Below are 12118 nucleotides of genomic sequence, written 5' to 3'. Positions count from 1 at the left end.
CTCAGATCCCCGCCCTCTGATTGGTCGGCTCGGTGCTGCCAGTTCAGTCGTGAGAACGGGTCGTGTTGATTTCAGAAGTCATCATGGCGCTCACTTCCCCAGTCAAAGGTAAAGAGATGTCTTCTGCTAACCTTACCTAGCGAGCCGTTATCCGATCAGCCGAGCACCTATGAAGACATGAATCGATTAAAGAAAGACGACATTGCTCATAAAATGGCTGTCGCTTGTTTTTAGTCAATATTACATAAAGTGAACCGGCGTCAAACAGTGTTGGGGACATTAAAGCTAACATTAGCTAGCTTGGTAACGTTAGTGTTTGCTCCACTACTAACAGAGAGCCGTTAAATTAGCGGGTTAGAGGCGGATTTGCCCCGCTCATAAGGACACTACACTTTCTAGCTAAGCATTAATTGTGTTGTAATGGCCTGTTTTTATCTCGTCAAGACGTTCAGCCAGCAGCACGATAAGGAGTCGATTAGCTAGAGTGTGCTTCACGATAAGGACGAGTGCTAGCTAGCTTCCTAGCTGCCTTCCTTACCTTGTCGTCAGGACACATGCACAGTTGATTTAACGTATGAGGATGTCCGCAAACAGCACTGTCATCACCACTTATTATATTTGCTTGCTGTTACAGTGTGTGATTTTACAGTTGATGTTACTGTGTAACAAGACAAGGGTTGCTTTTAATTTCAACATATAACGGATCTCATAATAGTGTGATTAATATAGGCCATAGTGACAATGACATTGTCTCATCACGCACCCACCCATATGATAGTGCAGCATTACCTCTGTGCTATGTGACCTTTATGTTGCCCAACAATAATGGGGCATTTTCAGCAGGCATATCTTAATAGTGAAAACAGGTTCACATCAGGTTATATCTCCACAGGATCTCACAAGTGAGCACCCAGTGTTTTTGTTGTACTGCAGGTAGTCTACATGATACTGTGTGTTTTACATTCAGTCTGCTCTGCATTGGGTCAGTGTTTGCATACAGTTATTTTAAAACACTAGCTGACAAAAGCATCACAGTGAGGCAGGGAAATGTGAGGTTATGTTGTTGTTATGTTCAAAACATGGGAGTGATCTGCAAGCTGATTGGGTATCAGCAGACCAAATTCCACAGAGACGGAGCATTTCTGCTTACTGCCATTATTATTATTATTCTATTGACCTCCTGAGACCCGAACTTTTGTTTGGTATGCATTTTTAATTTCTCCTAGCTATTTGGGATCAGTAGGACATGATGAGTACAAAAAACTAAACACTGTCAACAGTAATTAAGTCCCAATGTCCTCAAACAAGACTTTAATAAAGCCTGAAGTCTTAAAGCAAGTACTCCCCAGTTAACAGTGTCTTAGCTTGTTACTATTGCTAAAATTTGTCAAATTTGTTGCCATATTAAACTACAAAAATTATTAATCATAAAGAAACAAGTTTCAACCATAAAATGTGATCAGGTTTTGTCCACTTTTGTGTCGGGGTCAGCGGCAGACTGACTTGGCAGAGATGGCTTCCATCCTCTTTTTACATGGATTAGTGTGTTGCGGTCTTATGTCCACTACATGGCACAAAAAGTGTCCATGACTGAGGACAACAGGTCTAAGTTAAGTAGAATGAAGTGTAAGGTCAAGTAAACCCAAAATGTGATGTCTTCATATGAGGACACAGGGTCTCAGGAGGTTAAGACAAATAACAAAACAACATATAGCATCATACAACACGGTACACATATACATATCTGGGGGTCATGTAGTCATAGCTAAGTCTCCCTCTAGCTGCCAATTTAGACTTTCCATTAGCATTTTAACAAGTACCATATCATATACACACACCCACACACATCTCCACAAATGATGTAATACATAAAACAAGTAAACACATGCCGACACACACACAAACCCACAAGCATACACATACACACAGATGTGCACTAAATAGGAGCATGTGCAGAGGTGGATGAGTGGGCAAAAACAAGTAACAGTATAAAGTTTAGGGAAAATAAAATTATGATATTAATATTTAATCATTATATTGATTGCAGTAGTAATGAAAGGAAAATTCACATAAACATATGATGCCAAATTCTTCATCAGCAGTTTTTAATAATTTAGCTACAAAATAGGTTGCAGTGGAGTCAAGAGCACAAACTCTTATTAAGACGATATTTGACTCTGCTTTGTTTAAAACTGGTTTATGCCAGTTTAGTTAAATTGAGCCAAATTATATAATTTTGCTGTCTTCTCTGGCAGCAGTGATAATGCTCTTGCTGCAGTGCCCCACCACTTGTGAACATGTTTTGAGGAAGTACTGCAGATGAAGACGATACGAAGCCCCCAGTGCATCATTCACACTGGTTTATTATCAGATTTGTAAAACTCTAAACTAGACTAAACCAGTTCTCTGAAATGTTTGGTGACATCTTTTCCTTTGACTTTCACCTCTGCATGCCTTCGTGATGGACTGATTGTGGCAGGGTTGCATGAGAGCATTCTTCCACTTTGTATTTTTTCAGTAAATACATGTTTAGGATTTGGGAAACCAGAAATATAACATGTTTTAAAGAAATACAGTATGAAATGATTTTACACAATTCATATTTGGGTAGGGTGTGATGTATGCAGTTTCATAATCATCACAAAAGTGTGGCTTTCAAAGCCAGTAACCCAAGAGCCAATGTTACAGCATGATAACCTGTTGTGAGACCAGTGAATAGTGCGGTGCCAAGATTCACAAGATAACTTTCTTACCATAGGGGCTCAGCACTTGCTTAGCCAAGTTTCTACACAAAGTTCAAAGGAGAACATCAGCATTAAACAGCAACAGCCTCGTCTTTTGACCCAAACCATTGAGTCTGTACTGTCATGAAGTGCTAGTCTGGTACAAAACCATCTTGGTTAAGGTAACCACATCCTGCACGAGCTCACTTCAGTATAGTTAAAAGGAAGAAATGAAACCAGAGAGATCATTTTCATTTCTCTTCCCTTGGCATTTATTCTGTATTTTGCCCCATAATGCACTGTCAATTTTTTATTGTTACATTCTCCAAGGCACTTACTAAGATAATTCAAAGTTTGGCTGTTCTTGAGAGCAACCGCCCAGCTTCTTATAACCACTAACACAATATTGTGTGTCATAAGCCAACTCTTTGGATGCTCTAAGTGCACACATGCCACAGAAAAATTGAGGAGGTATCCTGCCATTTTCTTAGAGATGCCTTAAAGAGACCCCAAAAGCAAAAATACATATTTTTCCTCTTACCTGTAGTGCTGTTTATCAGTCTAGATTGTTTTGGTGTGAGTTGCTGAGTGTTGGAGATATCAGCTGTAGAGTCGTCTGCCTTCTCTGCAGTATAATGGAACTAGATGGCACTCAGCCTGTGGTGCTCAAAGTGCCAACAAATTCATTTGAAAAACTCAACAGCAACGTCTCTTAACAGAAATCATGACCTGGTTACTCAAGATAATCCACAGACCTTGTTGGGAGCAGTTTCATGTAGGAACTGTTTCTTTTTACCGAACTGTATCACCATGCAGAAGGGAGTGTGCATCTACTGCTAGCTCAACTAGCACCACTGAGCTAACTAATGATACTGCTTAGCCGAGGAGGACACCATTAATGTTTACATGAGCCTCTTGTCCATGAGTAGATGCACGTTTCCTTCTGCATAGAGATTTGGTTGGCTTGTGAAGTTTGGTAGAAAGAAAATAGTTCCTACATGAAACTGCTCACAACAAAGTCTGTGGATTATCTTGAGTAACTGGGTCATGATTTCTGGAGAGAGACATTGCTGTTGAGTTGGGGGTTTTTTTTCCCGCACTCTGAGCACCACAAGCTGAGTGCCGTCTAGTTCCATTATATTGGACAGAAGGCAGACATCTCTACAGCCAATATCTCCAACACTCTGCAACTCACACCAAAACAATCTAGACTGATAAACAGCACTACAGGTAAGATTTTTGGGTGAACTGTCCCTTTAAGCCTACTTCTTACTTGAGCTTTGAGATCTCTGCTGGGAAAGTGTCACCAATCATGTAGTTAAACATTTGTTTATTGCATCTGTTTTTATAATCTCCCAGAGTAAACCTGTCCAACCTGCAGTCAGACACGTTGAGGCAAAAAAAAAATCTGATTGGCAGTGATCATATCTGGAAGTGTCCTACACTAAAGGGAATTACAGTTGTATTAATAAGTGCTTGTTTTTCCTCTGCAGAGCACCCATATAGCCATCTAATCGACACACTGAAAGATGGCAGGATCAAGTTCTTCAATCTACAGAAATTAAATGATCCAAGATATGGTGAGTTCAGGCCCTCTCATTAAAGAAAGGGTACTTGTTTATACACATATTCCCTCTTGTATCATATCATCCCTCTTGTAATGTATCATTCAATTCATCGTGAAGGCCACATAGCTGAACATGTTCTTTGTGTGTAGTGCTAGACAAATGGTCAACTGAACTTATTAAATGATACATTTCAGAGTGCAACTCTATTTTCTTTATATGGACACAACAGAAAAATCTATCAGCATATTGTGCTAGCACAGAATAAAGTGGTGTTTACCACAGGTGTGTCCCAGGATAGCAGTGTAAACATGCACACAAAGGTCATGAGGAACACACACCAATCAGCCAAAACATAAAAATCCCTGACAGGTCAAGGAAATTGCATTGATGATCTTGTTACCATGCGATGTTCTGCAGGGAAACCTTTGGTCCTGACATCATGTTGATGGTACTTGACACACTCCACCCCCCAAACACCCCTCCGAACTCCCATTGCCCACTGTAAAAACTTCAGAAATGGCTCGAGGAATGTGACAAAGGGCTCAAGGTGTCAACCAGCCCCCAGATTTCCCACATCCCAGTCTGTTCACGCATTCATTGGGCATGCCATAGTCTCGCTCACCAGACCTTTCTCAAGAAAAGAAAGGTCTGGCTGGGCCGACTCTCACTTTAAGATTGGAGAAAAAAAACGCCCCGGCTGCTTGTATTTCTTTCAACCAATCACAATCGTTCTGGGCGGTGTCACAGCAACAGTGTGCTTGCAATATATATTGCTGGGGGGAAACAGATTTTGGTGTAACACGCCCACAAAAATATCGCCTACAGGATGCAAACCATGGCAGAAAAATGGCTACATCCCCACAAAAATTAGTAAAGGACGTGTTGAAAACGGTTGAAAACTGCTACACAACCGGAGGTGGTAGGGCGGGACTTCAGCGGGTGGCTCGTTCCGCCCAGTGAGAGGCTGATCTATGCAGCAAACTTCCGCCCACTCAGACTAGGCATGCCAGTACCCCAAAGTACCCCCGATCCCAGTGCGACCTCCTTGGATTGGACATGGCTCTGACCCGCTGAGGCATTGACACGGGACTTCTGGGGGTGCCTTTAGGTCTTATAGGCTGCGAGTACCAGCAAGTCCCACAAATACTCGATCAGCTTGGGATCTGAAGACTTTGGAGGCCAGGTCGATGCCTTAAGCTCTTTGTCATGTTCCGCAAGTCATTCCTGAACAGTATTTATGGTGTGGCATGTTGCATTGCATTGATGCATTGGGGGGCCGTTAGGAGATGTACTTGATCTGCAATAGTGTTTGGGTTGATGGTGCATGTCAAAACGCATTCACATGAACGTCAGGACCCAAGGATTCCCAGCAAAACATTGCACTGTAACAAAATGATGTTACAGTGATGTTATTCACTTCACCAACCAGTGGTTTTAATGTTTTGGCTGATTGTTGTATGTAAACAGCAGTCTTAAAGAACACCTGTAAATATTCCTGTAGGTGAAGCTAATTGTTGGATTAACCTCAGAGAGCCTGCATTGGTTTGTCACTTCATGGCCCTCACAAGTCCTCAGTGCACGTCCAATTGACAATTACCTAATAAGGACAGTGAATGCTTAAAGAACAATTAGATTTAATTACATATTGTTTGCTGTGGGAAATTAAATGCCATTTTTCTTTGTTTGCTCTGTGTAGACAAGCTGCCTCTATCCATCCGTGTCTTACTGGAGGCAGCAATCCGTAACTGCGATGGCTTTTACACAAAACAAGAAGACGTCCAGAACATTCAAGATTGGCAGCAGCAGCAGAATAAAGCCGAGGTGCCGTTCTCTCCAGCGCGAGTCCTTCTCCAGGACTTCACGTGAGTTTCACAAGGATTTTGGTAAAAACAGCTGATCCACCAGGAGACGGCTGACACCTGTGTCATCATGATCTTTCTTTGCTTTCTTTGGCATAAACAAATGATTCTGATTATAATATATTCAATTATAAAAGTAGAATATTTCCATAAATCCTTAAAGGACTGTTAGGTTTGATTATTTTTCTTCCCCTGGTTTTCTTTGACAGTGGTATTCCTGCCATGGTGGACCTGGCAGCCATGAGGGACGCTGTGGCCAAACATGGCGTGGATCCCAGCCTGGTCAACCCCAAATGCCCCACAGACCTCATCGTAGATCACTCATTACAGATTGATTATAGCAAATGGTGAGTTTGCATTCATATGTTTTAGCTTATTTTAGCTGAATCACTGAGAGTTAGCTAGTTTTTGCTGTGTTTCCTTAATTATCACATTTATTTTTTTACCCAAAGTGCCATACAGAATGCTCCAAACCCAGGTGGAGGGGACGGCCCAAACCAGAGCCAGGGTCCTTCCCGTTCCGCACCCTCCAGGCGAGGCTCTCACTGTGGGGGCCAGCGGGGCTCGTGTAGTAAAGCTGCCTGCAGTGACCCTCCAGCCTCCCCAGGTCGACCTGCAGCATCTGTCCAGCAGATCGAGAATACGCCTCTCCTCTGCCCTTTCCACCTGCAGCCAGTGTCAGAGTGAGTGTGACACACAGCAGTGAAAATATTTCTAGATTCAGACCACAAACACGTCACTATTTTGTTTTAGTCCTTTTAAACAGGTCTAACTGACAACATATTGTCAGATTGGCCCAGACTTCCTCTTTAGCATGTTCACTGGTGAATTGTTCTCTTTTCTGCAGACCTGAAACAGCTCTGAAGAATCAGGAAATGGAACTGATCAGAAACAAAGAGAGGCTCCAGTTCTTTAAGGTACAGCAAAAAGCAAATCTATTTTTATGATTTTATATCAGACATTGCCACACGACGACTAAGTTGCACTGAACACACCACAGAGACCACAGGGCCAACTTGCACGTATGTGTTGTGTCTGCTGGCTAAAAAATAATCTTAATTAATATAACAAGTTTGCTTCAATCTCAAGCCCTCTTGACTTGAATCCTTTCGTATCTCATTCACCATCTCTGACATCTCCACCGCCGATTCAACACGCTGAATCGGCCAAAAAACAGCCAACAAAAGACGATTAGCCAGTGGTGCAGGACACACTGCAAAAACTAGCGCGACAGATGCTCACTGACGGCTAACAGTTGGCTGGTGTGTCAGGGCCCTTAGAGAACAGAAAATAAAACAATGACTGTCCCTTGACTGAGACAGAAAGTTAAATGTTTTTCTTACTGTTGCTCTTTTCCTGTCTGTCAACTAAACAGTGGTGTTCAAAAGCATTTAAGAATGTGAACGTGGTTCCTCCGGACGTTGGTGCAGTCCACCAGGTGAATCTAGAGTATCTGTCCAGGGTGATTCAGGTCACCGACGACTTCATCTACCCTGACAGTGTGGTGGGAACCGACTCACACACCACCATGATCAATGGCCTGGGCATCCTGGGCTGGGGTAAAACATTTTTTTAAACTTTAGAGTTCTTACTTGTTTTTGACATATTTGTTGGCAACTTTGTCAACCAGGCAAGTTGATTAAATGTTGTTTGTCTGCGCTTTACTCCAACAGGTGTTGGGGGAATTGAGACAGAAGCTGTGATGCTGGGCCAGCCGGTGTCTCTGACTCTTCCTCAGGTGGTGGGCTGTAAACTGGTGGGCTCCATCAACCCTCTGACAACCTCCATAGACATCGTCCTCGGCATCACAAAGGTAACAACGCTCTGCTCTAAAGATTTCATTCATACACACAAAATGGACTATGGTATATACAAATTCTTAGTCACTACAGTGAGGAAATGAAACCGTGATTTCCCAGTCGGAATCATTAAAAAGAAGCTTGACAAGCACAAGTTTATCACTGAAGGAATCGAAACTGAAATGAATGAATCAATAAATGCAGCACAGAAATCAATGTACAGTGCAAGTTTGTACTAATGTATCTTTTGCATTTATTTTCCAGCACTTGCGGCAAGCTGGCATCGCTGGAAAGTTTGTAGAGTTTTTTGGGCCTGGTGTATCGCAGCTGTCAGCTCCTGACCGAACCACCATCGCCAACATGTGCCCAGAGTACAACGCCACTGTCAGCTTCTTCCCCGTCGACCAAGTCACACTTAAGCACTTTAAAAAGACAAGTGAGTCGGCACAAGCTATACTGTTTATTAAGAGTTATGTACAACAACAGATTCTGTCACAGCATTTTCTAGATTGGTAACTAACATGTCATAATTTTCCATGCAGATTTTACCCAGGAAAAACTTGAATTGCTGGAGGCTTACATGAAGGCTGTAAAACTTTTCAGAAGCTATGAAGATGCCTCTGAAGATCCCCAGTACTCTGAGGTATGTGTCAAAGCTTGTAGTGAATTGTCACAGGTTAAGTAGATATCATAAATAGATATATTTATGATTACATTAAATAATTTCATTTAATTCCCATCTTTTGTGTAATGTCAGTTAGAAGTGCTTCCTTGTAGCCATACTTTCCAAAAATGAGCCAAGGGTGCAACAGAACAGGAAGTGATTTTCATAATAAAAATGAAATTAAAACCATTCTTCATCTCTGCAGGTGATCGAGATCAACCTGAGTTCCATAGTGCCCTATGTGAGCGGACCGAAGAGGCCTCAGGACAGAGTGGCTGTCAGCAGCATGAAAGAAGACTTCCAGAGCTGTCTCAATGAGAAGGTAATCTACAAAAAAAGAAACACAATAAAACGTTCATATTCATGGTACTTAAGTCCTCAGACACTGCTGACATCGTTCATGGAGATGCTGATGATGCATGGTTGTACATGTTTTTGTCACCCGATAGCTGAGTGTTATCTAACATGTCAGTGATTTTGTTATTTGGTTTGCCTGCAGGTGGGCTTCAAAGGCTTCCATATCTCAAAGGAGAAGCAGGACACGCGGATTCCTTTCCTGCACTGTGGTCAGGAGTATCAGCTGGCCCACGGCTCGGTGGTCATCGCTGCTGTCATCAGCTGCACCAACAACTGCAACCCGTCTGTCATGCTGACCGCAGGTAAAGGACTGAGCCACAAGATCAGGATCAGATTCACTCTGAAAATGTTCTTGTGTGTTAAAGTCTACTGAACATGTGGGATAGACAAACCTCTGACTGGCATTTTTTGGAGCATATTGTCAAGTAATCTTTTTGTATTGTTTTCTTTTCACATTTTAAATGGTGGATTGTAAAATTCTGCTTTATTTTACTACATTCTTTAACCATAAATCTAATTAAAGCTGCAATCTTTTCTGTTACTCATTTAAAGTGTTATGCCACAATCAGACAGAGTTTGGAAGGTTGCTGCATCTTTCTTTAAATTGTTGCTAGGCAAACACAAAATCACCTATCCTTAGCTCAACCACTATTTTGCTGTGAGGTAAACTGACAGATCTGTATCTTAAAATTGGCAAAAAAAAAAATTGGACAGGCTGAGGTTACAGGGAGTGCCACCAGCTGGTCCAGGAGGTTCACCTGGATCATGGTCAATACAAGGGTTATTTTAGGATGAGTCAGGACAGTTCTATCAGGTGTCAATCAACAGGCCGTATGGTTGGTAAATGGCGACGATGAAACGTTAGCTGAACACTGTATGCTCCCACTTGTTGTCATCACCACCACAGATGCCCCCCTCTCAATTCATCTGATTGGACAGTGGGAAAAACGCCAATGAAGTCAGGTCCTTTTCCGCACTGAGTTATAGTTTTTCAGCTCAAGGTGGTCAGGGTGTAAATTACAAAAACTAGCCCAGGTTGCTAAAACCTGCTCTGTCTGACCAGGGCCTTATGCTGCTTTGTGATACTTAACTTCTATCTACTTCTCTGTGTGGCTGCTTACTACAGGCACATTTGGGTAACACAGCTGTTTGTGATTGACAGGTCTGTTGGCCAAAAAGGCCGTGGAGGCGGGGCTTGTTGTCAAGCCTTATATACGGACCAGCCTGGCTCCTGGAAGTGGCATGGTCACTCACTACCTCAATACCAGTGGAGTCCTGCCTTACTTTAGCCAGCTGGGGTAAGTATGTGCACACAGTCTCTCTCTCTTTCTATCACTCACACACACACACACACACACACACACACACACACAAATGCCCTTTGAACACCATGTCAACGACCTGGGGTGAACCCGCACACACTGTGGAGTTAAGAGCAACATGCACTTTACAAAAATTAAGGTCAAACATTGCTCAGAGTAAAAGAGTTAGAGGATGTGGTTTGTGGTGCTTTTTCACTGTCAAAGTTTTCTATTATTTTGTCCACCACATTTATCAGTGAGTGCAGGCCATATAACTTCTCTGTGTCATGTGATACAGTCCAAAGGTCTTTAACACTTAACAGTTTCAAACTAGTTATTCACTGAAAAGCCAGGAAAGACTTATGTGAGCGTGTAAATTGGCTGTTGGGGAACATTTGTAGCACTGTCCAATCAAAAAGCAATCATCTATGTAAACGGGGAGTCAGTGTAGCATCACAAGCTGTGACCTTGGAAAGTCACAACATATTAACTTCATACTGATTCGAATGAGAAGGAAATATCTGATTGCACGACCAAGCTGGTGCTTTGTCATTTATTTTTTTTATGTTATTACTGTAATATTTTGTGTTTTGATGAATGTTGTGTTATTTTTGTGAAACGTTTTTTTAAAACCTCCCAGTCTAGATAATTATTACTCTTCAGTTTAACTTCCTGAGACCTGAACTTTTGTTTGGTATGCATTTTTAATTTCTCCTAGCTATTTGGGATCAGTAGGAACCAATAAGTATAAAAAACTAAACATTGTCAGCAATAATTAAGTCCCAGTGTCCTCAAACAAGTACTTCCGAATTAACATTGTCTTATCTTGTTACTGTTGCTCAAATTGGTCAAATTTGTTGCCATATCAAACTACAAACATCATTAATCATGAAAAAAACAAGTTTCAACAGGTTTGAGTTCAAGGGATAGTGCACCCAAAAATGAAAATTCAGCCATTATCTACTCACCCATGTGCCGATGGAGGCCCTGGTGAAGTTTTAGAATCCTCACATCCCTTGCGGAGATCAGCAGGGGGAGCGGCTAGCACACCTAATGGCAGACTGCGCCCCAGACTAACGTCCAAGAACACAAAATTATCAGTATCTCCATACTGCTCATCCGTAGTGATCCAAGTGTGCTGCAGCCGCGACATAAAAAGTTGTTTCTAAAAACGTCATATGAACTCTGTTTTTAGCCTCACTGTAGCCTGTAGCTCTGACTGCTTCTCTGTGCTCCACATTCATGTGTACGCGCTTGCGCGAGACCAGCGAAAGCATGAGCTTTGCTTACCCATGTTTACATTACGTGACACGTGCACCGCAGGGGGAGACAACAGTAACCACAGAGCTAAAAGATAATTTGCACTACGGTCTACTACAGCACTACAGCAAAGGACAGCCCAACATGTCTGAAGACTTTGAAATTGAGGAGGAACAGCATTTCTTTGTTGAGCCGTATTTGTTTGAGCCCGAGTATACAGACTGAACTCAGGCTACTGAATGAAGCAGCCGCCGCAGCTCATGAGCCTAACCCTCAGCCAGCCGCAGAATACCGGAGTCGAGCGCTGGAAACCTGGTGGTGTAGTTGTTTCAAATGCTAAGCAGTGCCAACGGATGAGGAAAGTCTTTGCTGCTCAGACTGGGAATTGGCGATGCCTGCACTTGAGAATCTGGACATCAGTACTGACGAGACTGCTGCTCTTCAGAGACCGTGAAGCACCGATCACCCTGAGCGCGCACACGTGAGCGTGGCGCACAGAGAAGCAGTCAGAGCTACAGGCTACAGTGAGGCTAAAAACAGAGTTCAAATGACGTTTTTCGAAACAACTTTTTATGTCGGGGCTTCAG

At 42.5% G+C, this 12118-nt stretch overlaps 1 protein-coding gene across 1 annotated transcript in view; it reads left to right on the top strand.

Moving 5' to 3' along the window:
• Nucleotides 1–31: 31 nt before the first annotated feature.
• The window catches only part of ireb2 (iron-responsive element binding protein 2), a 22498-nt gene continuing 10411 nt past the window's right edge, over nt 32–12118 (top strand). Inside the window, exons 1-13 of the mRNA XM_050072679.1 lie at nt 32–108; nt 4217–4303; nt 5988–6153; nt 6360–6497; nt 6603–6833; nt 6998–7067; nt 7526–7709; nt 7824–7963; nt 8214–8385; nt 8492–8592; nt 8819–8935; nt 9113–9272; nt 10133–10268. Coding sequence (XP_049928636.1) covers nt 84–108; nt 4217–4303; nt 5988–6153; nt 6360–6497; nt 6603–6833; nt 6998–7067; nt 7526–7709; nt 7824–7963; nt 8214–8385; nt 8492–8592; nt 8819–8935; nt 9113–9272; nt 10133–10268 — 1727 coding nt within the window. The 5' untranslated portion in view covers nt 32–83. The remainder of the gene's footprint in view (nt 109–4216; nt 4304–5987; nt 6154–6359; nt 6498–6602; nt 6834–6997; nt 7068–7525; nt 7710–7823; nt 7964–8213; nt 8386–8491; nt 8593–8818; nt 8936–9112; nt 9273–10132; nt 10269–12118) is intronic.

Source organism: Epinephelus moara, chromosome 20, assembly GCF_006386435.1.
Source record: "Epinephelus moara isolate mb chromosome 20, YSFRI_EMoa_1.0, whole genome shotgun sequence".
In the NCBI taxonomy this organism is placed as follows: Eukaryota; Metazoa; Chordata; class Actinopteri; order Perciformes; family Serranidae; genus Epinephelus; species Epinephelus moara.
Note: the sequence above shows the minus strand (reverse complement) of the source record. Positions and strands in the feature narration are given on the sequence as shown.